The following is a 20802-nucleotide window of genomic DNA, read 5'->3' as shown; positions in this document are numbered from 1 at the left end:
CCCTATTGGGTCCCATTGCCAAAGGAGCGTTAGAGGGAGAAAAACGCTTTCCCGTCGGGACACATCCTCGGAGGGAATACAGAGGGCAGAGGAGCAGTGACGCCGGCCGGTCCTGGAGGCACCGAGGCTCGAGAGCCGACACCCAGGATTTGGTGTCAGCACGCCCGGGGCCCTGCCCTCGCCAGTGGCCAACAGTGCCGCCTCCACCCGAGGCACCTGCCACGCGCCTGCCCTTCACCGCTCAGCCTTCCCTGGCGTCCTGCCTGTCGTACCAGTGAGCGGGCAGAACGGCGAGGTGCCGGTCCCCAGGCCGGGCTTCAGGGGAGCTGACTTACCCGTCCCGGATCCGCCCCCTGGCCAGGCCTGGCGGGAGATGACGGTGGATGGTTTCTGAGCGCCTGGAGGTGGGGAGGCCTGGTGGACTCTCAGGGCTGCAATGGACCTTGGATGAAGGCCGGGCCGGCTGAAGGCGGCCGCTGCCTGGAGCCATCCCAGGGACAAAGGATGGGCACACAGGCGTCAGCGGGGTGTGCAGCCTGAGGCCCACGGGGGTGTTTGCTGGGGCCAGGGGTAGACCGGGATATCCCTGCTGCTGGCGTGGTACCTCCTCGTCCGTGGCCTCCCAGACCCTGCTGCCCACCACCCCCCAGCCTCCCCACCTACAGCAAGTTTGCTCCTGCGGGGCCCAGAGGGGACACAGAGGAGCTGAGCCCAACCCGGGACCTAAATGCTTCTGACCAGTCTCTACCATGGATTCCAGACTGAAGAAGGAAAAGGTAGACAGGGAGAAAAAGAGAGAGAGAGAGAGAGAGAGACACACGCACGCTCACATACATAGTCATGTAAGATCACTCGGGTTGACCGCGTTCCCAATAATGTCATTACCCTGAGAAACAACGTATTGTCCTGCAAAGTCGCGGGGCAAGTGCCCCCCACCCCATTGCCCTGAGGACCCCGGGGGTCGCCCACAGCCATCTCCTCTCCTCAGGGCCTGAAAACTCCCTGGAGAGTGGGGCCTGCAGGGTGGGTGAATGGGTCCCCAGGCAGGTGCCGCAGGGAGCCGGAAGGAAACGGTCTGCCGCCCCGCGGGGCCCAGTGCCTCCCTGGGAGATGACAGGCGCCCAGGAAATAGCTGGAGGTGCGAGGGAGGCTATGCACCACCCGTGTCATCGAGCGACACCTGGCCACGCAGCATTCCTGGGGCCCTGGCTGGCTCTGTCACCCGGGGCCACGTGAAGCGGGCACACCCGCCCTTGTCCGTGGCAGGTGGGTCTGTGGGAGCCCATCCCCGGCTCGTATGACTGAACCCCCTGCCCCCTGCCTGTCTAAGCCCCCCAGGCCTGGCAGATGGGTGACACTGAGAGCCGGAGACAGGCAGAGAGAGAGACACAGAGACAGAGGCAGAGAGATGGAGAGTCTGGGGGCTCTGGGCTCCCACGGTGCCGTGTGGTGGGAGGGGGAGTCTTCACGTGAGCCTAAGCCAGACAGAATTAGGGGAGCGAATAAATCCGAGGAAGCCCCCCCAGGCAAATAAGACACAGTGGATTTTCCCCTTTCAGGGGCTCTCTGCCCACAGCTCCCCACTCCGGGAGAGCCGCTGGGGATAGAAGCCGCTGGCCTGTGTTAAATCCACTCCCCCCTCCCGCCGGCTGGCCTCGGCCAAGCTCCCTGACCCTTGGGGTGCGGAGCGGGGAATGAGGCACTCATCAGACACCACTGAGATGGTGTGTCCTCTGTGTCCGTCCCCTGGGGCCGCTCCCTCCAGAGGCTCCCAGGGAGGGTCGTCCCTGCCTCTCTCAGCTCCTGGGGCTCCAGGCGCCCCTTGGCTGGTGACTGCCTCCCTCCACCTCTGCTCCGTCCTCAACAGGGCCCCTGCCCTTCTCCTCTGGGAGGACTGGCCATCGGATGCAGGGCCTGCCTAGTCCAGGACGGTCTCATCCTGAGATGCTTAATGACATCTGCATGGACCTTCCCTCCCAAACAGAAGCACATTTACTCCTATTTACTCTAGGTGGACGTCTTCTGGGGACTCCATTCACCCCACTACGCCCACGTCCCAGTATTTACTTGCTACATGACTTGGGTCATAGAACACGCAGAGCTTTGCGGCCTCGTTGTCACGTCGCGTTATATCGTGAGCACGACCCGGGCATCACAGAAAGGTTCTCACAGGCACCACTGGGGGTGGGGCTATGTGGCCTGCATCCAGACCCTCGCTGGGGGACCCTCCGCTGCCCCCTCCTTTCCCGGCTGTGCGCTGTCCGGTGAAAGGCACCAGAGCCTGTGCCCCCAGGGCTCAGGGAGCAGCTGCCCTCCCGGCAGCTCAGGGAGCGGGGTCACCACACAACCGCTCACAGGTCCATGAGGAAACCTCTCTCCGTGGGGACTCTGTCTAGAACGTAGGGACAACGTGGAGCTTGGGACACTGCAGACCCATGCAGATGTGGCCACTAGAGCAGGGGCCCTACCCTGGGCCTCTCTCCTCTGTCAGACGGAAGCCTGGGAAATAAAGTCCTGCCAGTGAAGCCCCTGACACGGGCCTAGAACATGTCGTCCACTGTGCAAGGGACAGCTGTCACCATGAAACTTGCTCCTGGGCTGACCTCCTCCAGCCTCCCCGGGCTGAGCCCCTCAGGCTACCAGCCCAGAGGCGTGGGCGGATGCGGGGACCTCCTCAGGCACAGACCTCGTGCGCGGGGCCAGCGAGTTGGGGTTTGCCCGCCTGCGTGGGCCTCCTGGGCAATGCCCGTCACCCGTCCAGCGGCAGGCGCGGAAAGCCAGGGAGAGCAGGAGAGGGGGCCACCCTCCTGCCGGTCCCTGCGTGCGGTCCGTTCCCAGAGTCTCTGCCCATCTTTTCCGGGCGCTGGCGGTTGCCACGGAAACCCCGCATCCTCCTCAGGGGGCCCCTGCTCTGCTCTTAGGGGAAACTCAGCCAGGCGGCCTCCTCTCCCAGCCCTCTGTGGCCTCAGGGTGTGGCTGTTTTCACAGCTTGATTCTTCCCAGTGGGTTGGTCCCTAATTCCCAAATCGTCTGGTCAGGTCTGTGGGAGACTCCCCTTGGTGTGGGCCCCACCCCGCCTCTGTGGCCCGAATCAACCTAGGGGCAACGACTGACCTGCAGGGGGCAGCAGACTCAGGGCAGCGCGGCAGCAGTCTGGGCAGGGCCCCAGGCGGTCCCCAGTCTGAAAAGCACCTGGAATCCTACCACTCTGGTTCTCCGAACTGCAAACCTTCCAGGATGAGAGCACGGACATTTCCCGAGCATCTGGCACCCGGGAAGGGAAGCAGCCAGAAGGAAGGAGGGACACAGGACCCCAGGCCTCCGGGGCCCCTCCCTCTCCCTGCAGGACTGATCGAAGCTCAGAGCCAGGCTGATCGGGGGAAATTAGAAAGACCCGCAGGGACAAACCCATCTCATGCATTTACTTTCGATCCCCTTGGAGGCCCCATTAAAATGACAGCAATGAGGGGCGCCTGGGTGGCTCGGTCGGTTAAGCGTCCGACTTCGGCTCGGGTCATGATCTCACGGTCCGTGAGTTCGAGCCCCGCATCGGGCTCTGTGCTGACAGCTCAGAGCCTGGAGCCTGTTTCAGATTCTGTGTCTCCCTCTCTCTCTGCCCCTCCCCTGTTCGTGCTCTGTCTCTCTCTGTCTCAAAAATAAATAAACGTTAAAAAAAAATTTAAAAAATGACAGCAATGAGTTTCTTCGTTTGCTTTTTAAATTATGAGCTCATAAAGACAAAGAGGACAGGAGAGGGGAGGGAAGGGGGGAGGGGGGCGGCCCTCAGGTGCCATGGAGAACAGGGGCTGAACTTGGGAGGTGACCCCCCCCCCCCATAGCTGGAGGTCTGGACTGAGAGCTCCCCACCCCGCAGAGGCAGAAAGCCAGGGAATGAGGGTCCTTACAGACCCCCTTCCTCCCGCCTCCACCCCTAAGCAGGACAGTGGAGGGGTCTTCTCAGGGTCTGGCCAGCCCTACATGTTTGGAGTCCACAGCTCACCCCTCCCTCAGAGCCACCAGGTTGCTCTTGGCCCCACTTGTCATAGGTCTGGTTCTCCGGGAGCGGATGCCAAGGCGGAGTCTGGGGCGCACGATGCACCCCAGGGAGCAGCTGCCGTCGGATGGTGGGGAGGAAGCAGGGCCACCCTGCGGGGCTCTGGCTGACTGACGCCTTGCCGCACCCCTCGGTCCCCAGGCCCCGGTGCTCTTCCCGCGGGGGACACAGCCCCGCGAGGAGGTCCTGGGCAAGGCGCCCTCTTGCGGGGTGCTGTCCGGGTGACGCTTCCGGCGAGGCCCTCCTCGGCTGTGGCAGGTGGCAGCCCGTGGACGTTGCCCCTCTGCACCTGCCCTGGCGAAGCGGGGATGCAGTGGGGTAGGGGGTCCCGTGCTGGAGGGTCAGACGTTCCTACAACCGGGGTGGTGCCGGCCGAGGCCTCGCGGACAGCACAGGCCAGCTGCGCCCCGGACGCACTCCTGAGGAGGAGCGGCGGCCCTTCCAGAACGAGGGGGAGGCCCAGGGGAGCCGCCGGGCCGTCCGAGCTCCAGGACTCCTAGGCTCCCCAGACCCCTGCAGGTGCGAGTTTGGAGCTGGGCAGGGGTGGGGGCAGCACACGCTGACCAGGACCTAGGGTTGAAAATAGACTTTGGGTGAGTGTGCAGATCTTAGCCAAGTGACCGAGACCCCGGGAATCCACACGCGGGACTAGGCGCTGCCCGGACCCCTCAAGAGCCCCTGCCCTCCTTTGCCTGGGCCTGCCACACTGACTCCAAGGAGGCGGAAGACCTTGTGAGTTTTGCGTTTGGTAACCGGACCCCCCGCCATGTCCACCCACCGGCACCTTCCCACCGTCTGGAAGCCCTGAGAACTGCTCTCTAGACGAGGCCGTGAACTGTCTCAGGTGTTCCCCCCCCCCGCCCCGCCCCGCCCCCAACACCATGCTTCAGAAGGGCTGGGGTGACCCTGTTGGCCTCCGGCTCCCTGGCTCCTGGCTGCCAGGCTGTGCTTCCAGAGACCCGGGTGGCTGCTGGAGGTCCCTGGGGGGGGCGGGGAGAAAGCAGGGGTGGAGGGTCGAGAGGGGGCAGCTGTGGACCGCACTGGAGATGCCCGCCTCCCTGCCGGTGCAGACCTGCCTCCCGCGCTGCCCCCACTGCCTGGGGCCCAGTAGGAGCGCCCCAGGTGTGTGTCCCCTGCCCGTGGGGGCTGGATGTGCCGGTGAGGCTCCTGGCGCCTGGCGCTGTTCCCTCGAGGCTCCGGGAAGCCAGCCTGGAGGAGGAGCCTGCCTGGATGGACGCTTGGGTTTCTCCGGCAACGTCAGGTGCCGGTGTCCCGGTGCCTGGCTCCGCCGGCGACTGGCCTTTGAGCCACGGCTGCTGCCTGGCGCCCTCCCACAGCTGGTGAGTTCCCTGGGGGGCTCTGCCTGAGCCGAGCCGGCCTGTCCCGGGCACTTGGGGGAGGCACGGGTGGGAGCACAGGCAGGTTGGGAAGGGCGTTAGCCTTTCCTCCTGGCATGGACGTGGCTGGGTGCTGGGAGCCACCTTCCTTCCGTCCTGCCTTCCTGGGGAGGGGTCTTCCGGGGGGGGGCTCCCTCTGAAGGCTTGGGGCCTCCTCAGGGGCACAGCCAGGCTGCCCCTGGGAGCTTGATGCCCACCCACCCTACCCACTGGGCAGCCCTGCCTCTGGCTTCAGGTGCTGCTGTAAGGCCAGCACTAGACTCTTACCTAATGAACTGTCCCTCAGTCTCCCCGTCTGTATAATAGGAATAAATACGCCACCAGTCCCTGAGTGGGGCTGGTGGACAGTTCTGCATTTGGTCCCACCCGGCAAGCCCAGCTGACAACGAGGCCAGCTCAGCCTGGATCCTGTCCAGCTAACTCCTCGGGCAAAGGGGGCCCCTCAGGCCGTCCTGTCCTGCTGGAAGACCCCCATCAAGGAGTTGAGTCAGCGGGCAGGAGACCCACAGCCATGCCCCCCAAAAGCCATGGTCCCCAGTTGACCATTCTGAGCCGTTTGAGGGTGGCTCTCACTCCCTGGGGGGTGTCTGTGTCCACGGGCTCCTTTCCCCGGGGTCGCTGGTGTTCCAGCTCCCTCCCTGTTTACGGGGGGTGGCCCGGAGGACAGGTCTCCACTCTGTGTTGTGTGACTGTGGGCAGGGTGACAACGCCTTGCTCTTGGGTTGTGGGGAGGTGCCTCAGGTCGCCTGGGGAACGCGCTGGGGGCAGGGCCCGGCCCCTGGCAGGGTGCCCCCAGGGGAGCCGGCTCAGGAGCCGCTGCACTGAGCGCTGGGTGCTGGCCGGGCTGACTCTGGCCTTGGACGAGGCCGCCCAGGCCTCAGGGTGGGGGTGCGGGGCGGGGGGAGCAAGGAGGTAGCCGGGCCGGGGTGGGGGGAGCTCCCTGCTGACCTCTCTGTGGGTGTGGCCGTGAGTCCCTCTTAGCGAGTGGGCGGTGGCGCTAGGGTCCCCTGGGGGGTGGGTTAAATGTCTTCTGGGCTGTGTAGCCGAGAGGTCGAGAGGTCGCGGGGGGTGGCAGCCTCGCTTTGGTTTTATCTCCTTGACCCTGTGGCCCGGCCTGGCCGCGTGTGGAATTTCCCTCTGCCCCGCCTCACCCACCGGCCCTTGCATCCGGCTTTCCCGCTGGCGCCCCCCTCCCCAACCTTGGCCTTGTGTTACCTTGTTTGGCCCTGTCGTCTGCCACCCTGGGGCCTGACGCTCTCCTCTGGGGAGCGGCTGGTAGAGACGCGGTGGCTGAGAATGGAGAGGCTGGGGGACACCGCCCTGGCCAGACTCCCACGCAAGAAAGCCTTTGGCAGCCCAGGCCGGCCTACCTTCTCTGCAGCCCCGGGCAGCGAGCACGCGTGCTGTGTGTCGGGGTCCGGGGTCATGGGGCTGGGGGGTGCCTGTGCAGCTCTTGTTGACTGCATATCACTTCCCCAGATGTGACCCGAGCCTGGGTCAGCCACCGGAGCACTTCTGTCTGGACCTCTAAGGCCCTGCACCCCACCCTCTCTGGGCCCCTGCTTGGTGGTTTCTGGGCAGGGCCTGGTGCGCGGGGGGACTCTAATCGGGGGACAGGGCCAGTTCGGGTGTGTTCGCTGCCGGGACCAGTGCTGCCCCAGGGCCGGGTCTGAGCCAGTGGCTGGAGGGCCCGATGCCTGAGTCCAGGCGGGGCCGGCTGCTGCTGCTGGTGAGACCAATGTGGTCTGAAACCCTGAGGCCCAGGGACCGTGGGCGCCTGGGCCTTTCTCCTTCACGGTCCACCGAATCTGTCCCCGAGCCCGCTCGGGGTGCTTTGGGCTGGGTTCCCTGGGGATGAGCTGGGGAGACGTGAACAGCGTGGCTGACAGAGCGGAGCTGCCGCCCACCCCACCCCTGCAGCCCGGCCAGGCTGTGGAAGCAGGGGCCTGGCCCAGAGCGGTGTCGTGGTCTGTGGACAGTGGGCCGCGGGTGCTGTGGGTGGATCCCCTGGCCCCGGCAAGGAGCGGGACACCTGCTCCACCCAGGGCCCCCCCACACTGGGGGCTCTCACAGCCACGAGCATTTGCACACAGGCCACCCCTGCACCCCCCCCCCCCGCCCCGCTGGAGCGGTCCCCAGCCCCCTGGGGAGGGCAGAGGGGACCTCGCTCAGAGAGAGTGGCACTGGTAGGTGTGAGGAGGGAGGAGGCAGGGGTGGTCGGGAGGGAGCGAATGTGGCAACAGAAGGAGCCTCGGGGCCCAAATGGGGGCCAACCTCCAGCCGGGCCTGCATCTTGGCTCAGGGTTAGGGGAGAGGCTGGGGCCTGATCCATGTGGGGCGTGCCTCTCCCCCCCCCCCCCCCCCCGCCCCGCAAGACTGTGGTCTCTGCTGTGGCCTTGTGGTACCTGGTGCCCACGCTGCTGCTCGTGGCCCCGGCCGCTTGTGGTCACCCCAGCAGGTGTGAGGGAGCCGGGGCAGTGCGTGCCAGGGTCCACGGAGGGTCCTGGGCAGGGAGAGGCCCTGGGGGCTCGCACGTCCCCTGATTTGGAGCCGGGCTAGAAGCCCGGGCGGTGAACCAGGTCTGTGGAGAGGTGCGGCACCCACGGATGGGGGTGGAGGTCGGGGGCCGGGGAGGAAGTTCTGGGCTTGTCACCGCTCACAGAGCAACGACGAAGCTGGTTATTTTCACGTGCACACACATTCGTTTCATGATTTCGCTTTTATGAACTCTAGGGCGTTGAAGCAGACTGCTTCATCGTGTGTATGCATGTATTTATGTGTATTTATTTTGAGAGGCGGGGAGGGGAAGAGAGAGAGAGAGGGAGAGAGAGGATCCCAAGCAGGCTCAGCGCTGTCAGCACAGAGCCTGATGTGGGGCTCGAACCCACAAACTGTGAGATCGTGACCTGAGCTGAAAACAGGAGGTGGACACGTAACCTCCTGAGCCCCCCAGGCCCCACCCCCACCATCGTATTTATGAAATAGCTGCTTCCTGAGGAGGAAAACTGCTTAGGACCTATTTCTGCCCAGAGAGCCCCTCCCTCTGCCCTTTAGGAATCAGGGCTAGAAAGTTGGGGGGACGCCGGGGGAGAGTGATGAGGGCCTGAGTGCCTGGCGGGGGACACGGCCGCAGTGACGGCGGGGTCCGTTGGCAGGGCTGCAGGGGGTTCTGCTGAGCTGTCTCTGGGAGTCTCCTCGGTTGTGCAGCCTGTAAGGGTGGTGGTGGGGACACCGTGGTCACACCCTGGGGAAGCCACAGTGTTCCCAGTCCCGCCACCCCCCCCCCCCCAGGCTCCCCTGTGCCACCCCGGGTCAGCCCTCTGTGACACTGACCCCTCGCAAACATCGTAAAGGAACACAGGGGTGGGACCCGCTGTAGCCTGGCCTCACCGGGGAGCAGGCAGGCCCAGGCAGGGCGGGACTCCCCACCAGGCGGACGCGGCAGAGCGGAGGGTGGCCACGGTGCCACCGGCAGGGGGACCTGGCCACACAGGTACGCGGAGGTCTAGGCCGCCAGGTGTGGTCGAGGGTCCCAGGGCCAAAGTCTGGATCTGGGGTCCCGCGGGCTCTGTGCCCTGAGATGCGCGCCTTCTGCCCCTCGTCCCGACCTCAGGAGAAGCCAGACGGGAGAGAAGGGACAGCACCCCGCAGTGCAGGCTGGTCCCGTCCCTGGGGTGGGTCCTCTCACCCTGCTGGCGGGACGAGGCGGGGGTGGGGGGGGGGTGGGCATGTCCACCGCGACAGGGCCCTGCTGGGCTCAGGACCTCGCCCTGTGCCCTGCCGCCCTGCCCCTCCGGCAGCCGCGTCCAGGCATCTCTGCTTCCCCCGGACAGGCCGGAGGCCCTCCATTCTGCCTTCTGCTTCCTCGGGGCGACCTGAAAACGAAGTCTTTGTAACCCGCTCAGCCACCCGGCCGCCCCACTCAGCGCCCCCTGCTGGAGTGAACTCACCAGCTGCTCACAATACCTGGGGGGGCAGCGGCAGGGTGGGGTCTCTGGTCGCCCGAGGTTACTCAGCCGGCTGGGGGCGGAGCGGGGATTCGAAGGAGCTCTGCTCCGGGGGACCATGCCCAGCTCAGAGCCAGCTGACTGCAGAGTCCACACCCTCTCCACCACTCCGCTGGCCGGGGTGGTCGAGGTGACAGGACGCCCACTGCAGGTGGGCCAGGCTGGGGTGCAGCCCTGGGAGTGCAGGGCCCAGGAAGCAGGCCCGGGGCGCCCGGGGCTCAGGCGTCTTCAGCTGCTGCTCCTGTAGGCAAAAGGGTGTCCCGAGCCTGTGGCAGGGCGAGCCGAGAAGCCAGCGCCCACTTCCCGTGACCAATCCCGAGAGGCCGAAGGCAGGGACCTGGGCAGTGTTTCTGAGTCGGTGTCGGGGCCCGAGCACACAGCCTCTCGTCCAGCCGCTGGGGACACATCCTGGGCTGGCTCCTCTCTCCCGCCCCGGGTCTTCCAGGCTGACCCTGCCCAGAATCGAAGCCTGAGCCCGGCATCAGCCCGGAGGTCACCCCACCCTGCCCCCAGCCCCTCCCTGTGCCCCCGCTCTGGCCCAGCCCGACCGCAGCCCCGGCCAGTTCACTCACCACCCGCGCAGCCACTGGCTCCGGTGCCCTGGGAGGAAGGGGGCGGGGCCCTGCCCATCGCCCCAGCAGGAGCTGAAGGCCTCGGTCCTGTCGCTGAGTGACGTGGGGTTATTATGCTGTCACAGGCCACCCAGAATTCTCTCCCACCCTGCTAAGAGGCAGCTCATTAGAAAGCCCCCCGCCCCCCGCCATTCCAGCCCAGGGCCCAGCAGCCCACCATGTCTGCTCAGTTCCCACAAGTATCCTGAGGGTCTCCATCGTGGGCCAGGGGACTGGAGAAGGCCAGCCGGCCCAGCCCGCGCAGGGATGGATGTCGGGCCTCAGGCCAGCAGGCTGCCCTGTGAAGGCACCATCTGTGACCTCAGGGCAGGCGGTGACCAGGGGGCTCACCAGATCCCCCCCTGGGCCCAGCCCTGGGGCCATGTCGATCTCGGTCCCGGGAATGCTGCCGGTCCTCCTAGGAGACACGACCCAGCCCCACCCCAAAGACAACCTCGAGGCCCAGGGCAGGCCAGCCGCCAGGAAGGCTAGAGCCAAGCCCAGGTAGTGTCTGCGCCCGCCCCCTGGACCAGGTGGGGGCTTCCTTTCCCAGGAGGGCAGCCCGGTCAGCATGAGGACAGAGGACTTGGGGGCCTCTGCTGCGTGCCTTCTCCAGAGCCTCTGTTTCCCCATCTGCAAATTGGACCAATCGTGGTGCCTTCCCCAGGGCCTCAGTTTCCCCATCTGCAAATTGGGCTGATCATGGTGCCTGCCTCAAAGGCTCCAGGTGGCCGTCCGAGGGGATATCACAGCAGTGCCATGCATGGGGCATTTCACTGGTCCCCTGCACCTTCCTTGGCAGTGGGCCTTCTGAGACAGGAGAACGAGGGAGCGGGAGGGGTGCTGGGCTAGTGGGGGTTGTGTTGTGTGAGATGTTCTTCTGCTTGGCATGGCCGGGTCCCCACTCCTGACCGGCCAGTCTGCTTCTCTCTCCCCAGGGACTCTGGGCTCCGTCCATCTGCAGCTGCTGCTGATGCCATGGCTGCCCTGAGGTGGGCCAGGCCCTCCCGGCAGGCAGGTGACCTGCGGGGAGCTCCCCACGTGGCCTGGTCCGACTACACCGAGCAGCCAGGCCCCCAGAGGAAGGCCTGCAGCCTCCTGGGGTGGTCCGAAAGCGAGGAGGCCAGGGATGGGGACAGCTCAGTGTCATCAGGCCGCCTTTCCGGCTCCTCCGGGGGCCACGAGTCCTGCACATCTCTCCCCGGGCCCTGGAAGGAGCAGCCCCCCCAGGTGCAGGGGCCCCGGCGGCAGCTGAGAGAGAGCAACCCACGACTGGAACGGCTTAGGGACAAGATCCGGGCCCAGGCACAGTGGCAGGCCAGCTGTGCCTCTCTGGGCACCTCGACGCCCTCCAGCGCCTCGCGCCTCTACAGAGTCTCCAAGCCAGATGCCCGCAGGAAGGCCGGAAGGCTGGCGCACCCCGATCCGGCCCCATGGGACGTACTTGGGCCTGGGGCCACCGTCAAAGGTGCTGCGTTTGAAGCCTTTTGAGCGGCTGCTGGATGGGGACCTTTTCCTGGAACTTTGCAGAACCTGTCTCACGATGCTCCCTCTCATCTTCTCCAGGCTTAGGCACCCCGAGCGAGGCTCCGTGTGGAGCGGAAGACAAGGCCATCCCGGGCCGGGGGCGAGACCCCTCCAGGGTCCCCCAGCACCAGGCCTCAGGTGAGCTCGTTTGGACACCCAGGCGGCAGTCGGGGCCACACGGTTCTGGACCATACAGCTTCTCTCTCACTAGGCGATCGGCTCTATTTGATCACACTCAGACGGGGACACTAGAGAGGGTCCCAGCCCTTTATGAAAGGGCCGAGCAGGGGTCTGGACTCAGCCCGCCATTCCGTGGGGGTAGGACTTCCGAACCTCGGCGCCCCTCTCGGGGAAGGAGTGCAGGCTGGCACCGTTTGCAGATGGCGAGGGGGAGGAGGGCGTCCCTCACGTGCAGAGACAGCCTCACTCCAGCAAGATTTGGGGGGGGCCCTGGGGTGGGGGAGGGGGAGGGCCTCAGGAGCAGAAATCAGGCTGCCCTGGGACGCCCGAGGCTTCTGGGGTCCTCGGTGCAGGGGAACAGGATGGGTCTTCCACGGGGCAATAGTGGCACCAAGGGTGGGCGAGAGGTTGGTCAGTATGGGATTTGGGACCCCCGGGGCAGCTGTCACAGGGGTGTTTTTGGGTGTGTGTCCTGCCCCAGCTGGATGTGTGAGCCGAGTACAGATGCCGGTGGGGTCCAAGGTGCCTGCTGATCAAAGCCAAGGGGGCCGGGCCCAGCTCTGGCTAACGTGGCCGGGGGCTGCGAAAACTGCCCTTGGCCGGCCGCCCAGGCAGGCCGTGGCTCACAGCGATCACACCCTGCCTTTCTCCTCCTCCACCCACGGGACCCCTACGGCCTCAGCTCTCCCGTCTGCTCCCATCCCACAGAGGCCACTGGGGCCCCTCAGGCAAGGACGGGACTTGGCCATTGGTCACTCAGCACCTGGTGTCATCGGTCACCAGTCCTTGATAGTCACGTCTCCCCCTCCCAGCTTTAGAACCCTCCGGAAGTAGGTGTGGGGCAGGGCCGAGGTCTTTTCCTTTTTTCTTTTTTAATTGTGGTAAGATACACACAACACAAGATTTACCGTTGTAACCACTTTCAAGGACGCAGTTCGGGGGCGTCAGGCGCACTCACACTGTCGTGCAGCCGTCCCCACCCCCCGCCGTGTTCGTCTTCCCAGACTGGACTCTGTCCCGTTACACGTGGACCCTCCCCTCCCCCAGCCCCACCCTCCCGCTCTCCGTGTCCGTGGCTCCGACTCCTCCAGGGCCTCCGGTGAGTGGACCCTGTAGAATTAGTGCTTTTGTACAGGCCTGGGTGCTGGAGGTCCCTCCTGCCAGCGGGTTGTGGGCACCGAGGACAGAGGACCGGCCAAGGCCTGGAGGCCTGGAGAGTCCTTCGGGCCAGCCTTTCCCCGAGCGCCCCCGGTCCTGCTCACACATCGCGGGCTGATCGGCTTCTCGGTGCTTCCCGGACACGGCCCCCGTCCCAGCGGTGAACAGGGACGAGTGAGGCCAGACAGCACGGGGAGAGGGGGGCCCCACTGGCCCTCAGGAAGCTGGCCCGGTCCTGCTGGCCGCTGTGCTTGCCCGGGGACTTGGACAACCTCCACCGCCCTCGGTCTCCGTGTCTTCACACGTCCCGCCAGGGTGGACCCCACCACGCGGAGCCCCTCCCCCCACGTCCCCCTGCTGGGCCGCCTCTCCCCAGCGGCCCACTCGGCCGTCTATTCAGTCAACAAACACGAGGGCCGCACGGCAGACCGAGATGGTTGCGGGCAACTCAGACGGGAGGCCGTTCCTGTCCTCGGTGGCTCGCGGCCCCGGGCACCTGGGCATTTGTGACCAGTCGGGGCGTGAAGGGGGGGCACGTGCAGACCATTAAGAGGCGGACGGCCACGTGTGCCCCTCTGGCCCCGCACTCAGCTGCCCGCGCCGGCACAGTCCCCGGGAGCAGGCAGGACGGGCGCGTGGCTCTGTAGGGGCAGGGGGGCGCCAGCGTGGCCGGCCGTGTGGCCGTCACTGCTCACCCTCCCCGCCTTCCCTCCTCCTCTCCTCTCCCTGAAGCTCCACGGGAGAAAACCAAAAGAATGAAAAGTCGTCCTTGCGTGAGGGAGAGAGCGCCCCAGTCGCCCACCTCTAGAAGAGATGCCAAAGACACAGGTAAGGTTTGCCCGTGTGGGGCCCCGGCAAGGCCTGGGGTAAAAGTCTGTGACCCGGCTCGCTAGGTGGGCACGCGGCTTCTGGTTCCGGTGCTGCGGATGGACGGGCGCCCCGGGGGCCTGGGACGGGCAGGGGCCGAGCTCGAGTGGAGGGTCTGCCACGAGTGAAGGAGGGGCGGAACTGACGTCCGCATCTCGGGTGAGTGTAGACCCCGCCTGGGCGTCACCGGGCGCCGCGTGGTCCCCGCCGGCACAGGGGTCGTCCGCCGTGAGGAAGCGGGAGTCCACCACCCCCCGTGCCGTGGACTGTCCTTCCAGCACCCCTAGACCAAGAGAGTCTGTAGGGACACGGAGCCGCTCTCCGCGATTGGACGTGCGTTCACAGTCTGTGCTCCGAGGCATCACTCGTGAGCGGCGGGGGCTGCTGGAGGGAGAGGTCTCCCTAGGCACCCGGCCTGGGATTGGAATCCAGACAGCAAGCCCGGAACACCTGCCTTCCCCCAGAGCACTCGGTGATAGGAAAGGCCTTAGATAGTGCCCACTGTCTCCCAGCCCTCTGGGGACTTGGGGCCATCAGGCAGGGGTGCGCTTCGGCCGATCACATCCCAGGAGAGTCCGAGGAAAAGCTGGTGATGGTGGCAGGCCTGAGGTCACACCCTGGGGCCCCCAGAGGTGGGGGTTTGGGGCGTGGACATCCAGCAGGGACCCAGCTGCCCAGGCTGGGTCGGTCTGTGCCCCTGCCCTCGTGGCGGATCTGCCCGCCCCAGAAGGGGCCACTTTGGTGTGTGTGGGACGAGGGAGGCGGTGTTCCCCTGGGGCTTGACTGTTCCTGGCGGGCAGCGTGGAGTGGCAGCGCTCAGCGCTGGCTCTGTGTGCCCCGAGCTCTCTGGACATCAGCTCAGGGACCCCCACGGCACTCCCCTGGGGTAGACGGGCTTGCTCCCGCTCTGTAGACGGGGACACTGAGGCTCGGCGAGGTTCGACAGCCTGCCCAGGGCTGCACTGGTGTGCTGGCTCCAGGCCTGTGCTGCTCACCTGAGAGAGCCAGGGGCGGGTGCTCTGGCCACCTTTCTGCTCCGCGCCATCAGACCTGCCGCCTCCACTCTGGGAGAGCACGGGTTGCCGCCGGACGAATGAACATGTCCCTCCTCTGCCATTGGCTTCAGGGACCCTCGAGGGAGGCGGGCAGCCATGGGGGCAGACACGTCTATTCAGCAGGGTAAGAGGTGACCAGACAGCAGGGAGAACCTCCACTCGAACCTGACAGTGAGGGATGCTGGGAGCCACAGAGAAGGTTCCGGAAGGCTCACTGAAAAGGCACAAAATACAATAGTTTTCTGCATCGTTGTCTCCCCCCCCCCACCCTCAGCTTTTTGGTTTGTTTTATTTTAATGGCTCGCTTGAAAAATGACCTGCTTGCTGTCTGACACTGGGTCAAAGGGCATGCCACTGGCTGCATCCATCATCGTAACCACCGTGTCACCCTGACGGAGCTGACCATTAGTTTCTGTCAGTGACCAAGTCACAGCTGGGCTAAGGAGAGATGAGCTTGGGTTCAGAGGTCAGAGCCGCAGGACTTGGGAATTGGATGAATTAGAAATTTGCTGTAGTTAACAAAAAATTAAATCACAATAGTTATAAAATATTCATCCATCCGGGCTGAAGGAAAATGAAGCCCTATATTTAATTTCAGATTATACCGCCTCACTTTGCATTTTTTATCATAGATTAAGTCGGCCCTGGAACTTTGACAGGGCACTTGGGGACTTCATCCATTTCCACAGATTAAAAATCCTCTCGTAAAAAAATTAATTGCCATTAAACTGCTCAGCGGAAGAAAAAATGTGCCCATCAGGACCCATTTATTGACCCGGGCCCCTCTGGCGGGCTAATGGGGGATGAGCGGCCAGTGATGGAGGGGCCTGTGGGGAGGGTCCCGGCCAGCGGGCAGCCCCCTCGTCCAGAGCAGGGCCTGCACAGTGGCAGGGAGGAGCGATGACTTTGTGCAGGTCAGCAGCGACAGGGGCCAGGACGCAGGAGCCTTGCTGGGGAGCCCCCCCTCCTCCCTCGGTACCATCCAACACCCAGGTGCGGCCACCTGGGCAGTGCCGGCCTCAGCCCCGGCCTTTGTCTCTGCCAGCGGAACCCTGTCCCTTCCTGGCCCACCCCGTTTCATGCCTGTGGTCTTGTGGGGAAACCGAAGAGAGTCACTCGCCCGAAGCCCATAGCTAGTAATCAGCAGAGCCAGAATTTAAACCCGGTCTGGGACTCCCGAGACCACGCTTTAACCTCCGGTGTTCCCGGGCCCTGGCGTGGGGGGCGTGCCCTCAGGGGCCCTACCTGGAGGGGTGTGGTTTGTGGAAGGCGTGGCCTTGGCTTCGGGTCCTGAAGGGGCGTGGCTTTACGGAAAACAAGCTTTCGGGGCGTGGCCTAGGGAGCGCGTGGCTTGGCGTGGCCCTTTCCCCTTCCTGCAGCTTCGGTTCAGGCTTGCCTCTCTCTCTCTGCGTCTGGGCCTTGGGCCAGGGATCCTTAAGCGTGTGTTGGGGAGGGGCCTGACCCTGTTGGTTGCCTGCCCCGGGGGTCACCTCTCCTGATGGTCTCTGCCCTAAGTCACCCTTGCTTGGCAAAAACTGGCCTCCGCCACGGCCCTTGTGGATGGGTTTGTAACGATGGTGGGGGCTGGCATTGGCATTTGGTGAGAGTATTCTGGGATTATGAAGAACTTTGATAAATGACGTTCCTCAGGTGACAACATTTGTCAACAAAACCTCGTTTGCGTTTGGGACGCGGTGGGTGTTTGTCTGTGCTCTCCGGGACCCCTTGTCGTGCTGGCCTGGGCATCCTTGTTGGTGCCCAGCCCCTTTGCTGCGGAGCCACACCGGCTTGAAAGCAAATAGTTTGCTGCAGCCCGGTGCGAGTGGTCAACTGTGGCCGTAGCCTCCCACTGGCCCTTCCTGTGCTGATGGCTCTCCGTTATTGCCGTCCTTGTCACTACGGGGCCGGTGTTTACTGAGCACGTGCCGCGCACCTGGGCCTGTGTTGCTCCCGCGGGGAGCAGCTTTTATTGTCCCGTTAACCGAGGGTCAGAGAAGTCAGGTGACCGTCCAAAGTCATCCTGGGACTCAGCCCTGCCTCTTGCTGCCTGGTGGCTGAGGCTCACCCCAGCTCCTCTGGGGGCGTGTGAATTGGTCCCAGGGGACTGCCCGGGGCCAGCAACCTCCCCGGAAGGCCCCGGCTGCTCGGCTGTGTGTGCGTTTTCTCTGTTTAAGATTCTGAGTTGGTCGGTGTTTACGCCTGGAGGAAAGGACCAGCCCTGGCGAGGGCCCTGCTTGGGCCCCCTCCGGCCCTCCGCAGGCTCCAGAGGGAGGCTCCCTCGAGAGACCAGGCCCCCACCGCGGAATTAGGTACCTGGTGCCTCGCCTCTGGCTCCTCCTGCTGCGCTGTAGCCTGTGGGCGGTGGGCGCAGAGGGCGAAGGAGGGACATCAGGTACAGGAGCAGGCCTCTCCCCAGTGGCCTGTCGGATGCCCTCCAAACCTGCCATCAGGCAGGACTTGGGGGAAACCATTACGTTTGAAAGCCTAAGGAAAGGATTTCTGTCCCCGCGAGACACCTTTCAGGCTCCCAGGAGGCTAGGCTTTCCCGACTGAGGGGCAGGGGCTCCTCCAGCAGACACACGTCACCCCCATCACGCTGTGTTCACCATGTCTGGGGTGGGGGGCTCTGCGCCACGTGCCCGGGCACAGCCTCGAGTCACCAGGATGTGGCATGTGCACCTGGAGGGCTTCTGCAAACCCATGCTGTGTGCAGGGGTCAGGAGGGGCTGGGAGCAGGGCCAGGGGTGCTTCTGGGGGGAGGGAGGGGAGCTGGCTCTGCTCCCCCCGGGGCCCTGCAGCCCCTGACACCCGTGACCACCTGTGTTTGCAGGAGACAGCAAGAAAGTTGGAGCTGCTAAGAACTCCCCTGCCCGTCCCCGGATGCCCAGTCCAGCCTCTGTCCGCGGCGGCCTGCAGGTGTCCGCCAATACGCCCAACCTGTCCTCCTGCGAGCAGCCTGTGACCATCCAGAATGCCATGGCTGTCCTTAGAGACCTCCGCCAGCAAATCCAGGCCGGGCTGGAGTTGGCCCGGAGCCACCGCCCCAGGGGAGGGCCAGAGCTGGGGCGGTCAAAGTTGTGGCCGCAGAACCTGGCAGAGAGGAGGCAGCAGGGCCCCTGGAGCACCCCAGATGTTCGGGGCTCCTTCTCGGAGAGTCCTCAGGCCTTAGAGAGGGCTGGCAGCTTCCCCACGGGGCATCGCTGGAGCACCTTGGCTGGGTGGGAGTCCTGTCCCCAGATGACCTGGGCGGCCCGAGGACGGAACCCCGCCTTCCAGAGGCCTGGGAGCCCCCCTGAAAGGCTGACCTCCTTCCCTCAGCGGCCCTGGAGCGCCTCGGCCGGGCAGCCCTCCCAGCCCCAGAGGACCTGGGCTGCTCATGAAGACTGGGAGAGCTCTGCCCAAAGCCCGTGGAGCCCAGCGGCCCAGCGGCCGTGGAGCGCCTCCTTCCTGCGCAGCAAGGGCACCCCATGCAGGGGCCGAGGCTCGCTCCCGCCTCCCTCGGAGCCAAAGCGAGCCTGGATGAGGCCGGCCCCCGGGGCCCCCAGGAACGCCCCTGGGAAGGAGAACGAGGTGAGGGTGCCGCCACCCTGCCCGAAGCCCCGGGGGTTCCTGGGTCACCCCTACAGCTCTGAGTCCCTGCGGGAGTTCATGCGCCAGAAGACGCTGGCCCGGAGGCGACAGGCCCTGGAGGAGAAGGCCTCGGCCCTGCGGGCGCTCGAGCTGAAAAACCAGAGGCTGCAGGATGTGTACAGGAAGCAGAGGGAGGCCGTCCTCGGCAAAGCCGTCCCTGTGGTGTCCCACACGACCCCCGGCATCGTGACCTTTTTTCCGCATTGTGCGCAGTCCAAGGTACGCGCAGCCTGCCGGTGAGGACGCGGTGCTGAGTTTCTGACGTCCCCAAGTGCCTGCCTCCCTGGGTATGGTGGCGCTCTGAGGGACCCCACTGCCTCTGTCCCAGCCCCTAGAGAGGGGGCCCCCCGAGGGCTCCAGCCTGAGACCCTTAGCTCTGGGACTAAGGGACAGGGTCTCAGGGTCTTTTGTCCGAGGCGGGCTCTGACCGTGTTCTCCTCTGCTTTAGGGCCTGGAAGCCTCTGGGAGCCTGGGGTCGCCTGTGCTGGAGTGGAGCAAGGTGACCTCCGGCATGGTGCTGGGGGACCAGGAAGCCCCGGGCAGGTGGGTAGGCAGGTGGGGGCTGCAGTTCCTGGGGGGGGGGGTTTCCTCCAGGCAGAGGCGGCTTCCTCTGCCCAGAGCTGGTGAAGAGGGCTGTCCCGGGTTCCACAGCCCCTTAAAGAGTGAGCCATTGAGAGCACACGATGGCAGTGGGGGCTGTGGAGGCATTGGGTGGGGTGGGGGCATTGGGCACCTCCCCAGTGTCGTGTGACCACCACCTCTCTCTGCACACACAACACCGCCTCACCCCGAAAGGGAACCCCGTACCCCTCGGCATGGCTCCAGTGCCTCCCCGCGGCCCCCCGCCGCCCCAGTCTGCTCCCCCCTCTACAGATTCACGTCACTGGAGTCTGGCAGGGCGTGGCCGCTGGGAGGCCGCTTCTCTCTTGGAGCGTGCTTTCTGGGCACGTCCGTGTTGTCGCGCGCATTGGGGTTTCGTTCCGTCGTTATGGCCAGACCCCGTTCCGTGGCCTGACGGCCACAGATGGTTTATCCGTTGGTCAGTTGGTGGACGTTTGGACTGTACCCCCCCACCCCGCCCCCCAGGCTGCTGTGGTTAGTGCCGCTGTGAATGAATTCACTGGATGCCTGTTTCGTGTCCCTTGTTACACGCCTGGGAGTGGAATTGCCAGGCAACTTTATTTGGAAACTCGGTGTTTAACTTTTCGAGAAACCGCCAGATGGCTTCCCACACCGGCTGCCTCGTTTTGTATCCCCACCAGCGACGGAGGAGGGTCCCAGTTTCTCTGTGTCCCGCCAACTGCTTTTCTGTTTTTCTCCCTCCTGTTTTCGTTTGGTTTTCACTATTGTGTATTTTAGTGGAGCCGGGCACCTGTTCGGAAAGCCCCTCCCCGGGGCGGCACCTTAAAGCTCGGGGTCAGGAGACCGTCCCCCCCACTTTGCTTGGGGCACTCCCGGAGGCTACAGGTCCACAGAGCAGCCCAGGAGGCTGCGCGGTTTTCAGCTTCTTAAACTTGACGTCTGGGAACATCCTGAAGAAGATGCGGGTCCCAGGTTGTGCAGCTCAGTGACGTTCACACACTCCGCACCTGCATCCCGACGGAGAAACCAGCCACTGCCCAGGGCAGCCCCCGTCCTCCGTGGAAAGGCCGGCCGAGGGCTCCTGGCCGCCTTGACGTGATGCCCGCGGGTCGGTCCCCCGGACAGCGGGAGTGTGGGCCCTTCATCTTGCTTTCTTGTGTTCTTTTTCCCCTCCACGTTTTAAAGAAGTTGTGGGGAAATACACACAATGTAGATTTACTGTCTTTAAGCACATTCACGCTGTCATGCAGCCGTCCCCTCCGTCTGTCCCCAGAACATGTCCACCTTCCCAGACTGGACTCTGTCCCATTGCACACGGACCCTCCCCGACCCCACCCCCCCACCTCCTCTCTCTGTGCCCGTGGATCTGATTTATCTAGAGCCTCCTGGGAGTGGATCCTTCAGGACTGGTCCTTCTGTGCAGGGCACAGCTCACGGAGCACGGTGTTCTCCAGGTGCATCCACGTTGCGGCCGGTGTCCAGATTTCCTTTTTTTTTTTTTTTTAATTTTTTTTTTTCAACGTTTTTTATTTATTTTTGGGACAGAGAGAGACAGAGCGTGAACGGGGGAGGGGCAGAGAGAGAGGGAGACACAGAATTGGAAACAGGCTCCAGGCTCTGAGCCATCAGCCCAGAGCCCGACGCGGGGCTCGAACTCACGGACCGCGAGATCGTGACCTGGCTGAAGTCGGACGCTTAACCGACTGCGCCACCCAGGCGCCCCAGATTTCCTTT

The 20802-nt window shown here is 64.7% G+C and overlaps 1 protein-coding gene and 1 long non-coding RNA gene across 11 annotated transcripts in view; one reads left to right on the top strand and one right to left on the bottom strand.

Moving 5' to 3' along the window:
• Positions 1 to 8211: 8211 nt before the first annotated feature.
• LOC131491065 (uncharacterized) lies at positions 8212 to 10097 on the bottom strand. 2 transcript variants are annotated; one of them, XR_009251288.1, is made up of 4 exons: positions 10031 to 10097; positions 9796 to 9910; positions 9140 to 9699; positions 8212 to 8659 (listed from the first exon to the last, which is right to left on the bottom strand). It is a non-coding gene; the product is annotated as an uncharacterized LOC131491065 (long non-coding RNA). The 2 variants fall into 2 exon arrangements; XR_009251287.1 differs by having other exon boundaries at positions 9140 to 9910.
• Positions 10098 to 10219: 122 nt separating this feature from the next.
• The window catches only part of CCDC187 (coiled-coil domain containing 187), a 36685-nt gene continuing 26102 nt past the window's right edge, over positions 10220 to 20802 (top strand). For 6 of the 9 annotated variants that reach the window (XM_058693506.1, XM_058693503.1, XM_058693504.1 and 3 more), the window contains exons 1-7: positions 10220 to 10573; positions 11008 to 11537; positions 11636 to 11734; positions 13667 to 13762; positions 17031 to 17165; positions 17687 to 18705; positions 18935 to 19029. In XM_058693506.1, coding sequence (XP_058549489.1) covers positions 10341 to 10573; positions 11008 to 11537; positions 11636 to 11734; positions 13667 to 13762; positions 17031 to 17165; positions 17687 to 18705; positions 18935 to 19029 — 2207 coding nt within the window. In that variant the 5' untranslated portion in view covers positions 10220 to 10340. The remainder of the gene's footprint in view (positions 10574 to 11007; positions 11538 to 11635; positions 11735 to 13666; positions 13763 to 17030; positions 17166 to 17686; positions 18706 to 18934; positions 19030 to 20802) is intronic. The other 3 variants (XM_058693509.1, XM_058693510.1, XM_058693508.1) reach the window with 3 other exon arrangements.

The sequence above is a fragment of the Neofelis nebulosa genome, chromosome 12 (genome assembly GCF_028018385.1).
Source record: "Neofelis nebulosa isolate mNeoNeb1 chromosome 12, mNeoNeb1.pri, whole genome shotgun sequence".
Taxonomy (NCBI): Eukaryota; Metazoa; Chordata; class Mammalia; order Carnivora; family Felidae; genus Neofelis; species Neofelis nebulosa.
This window is presented reverse-complemented; position numbering and strand designations above follow the sequence as displayed.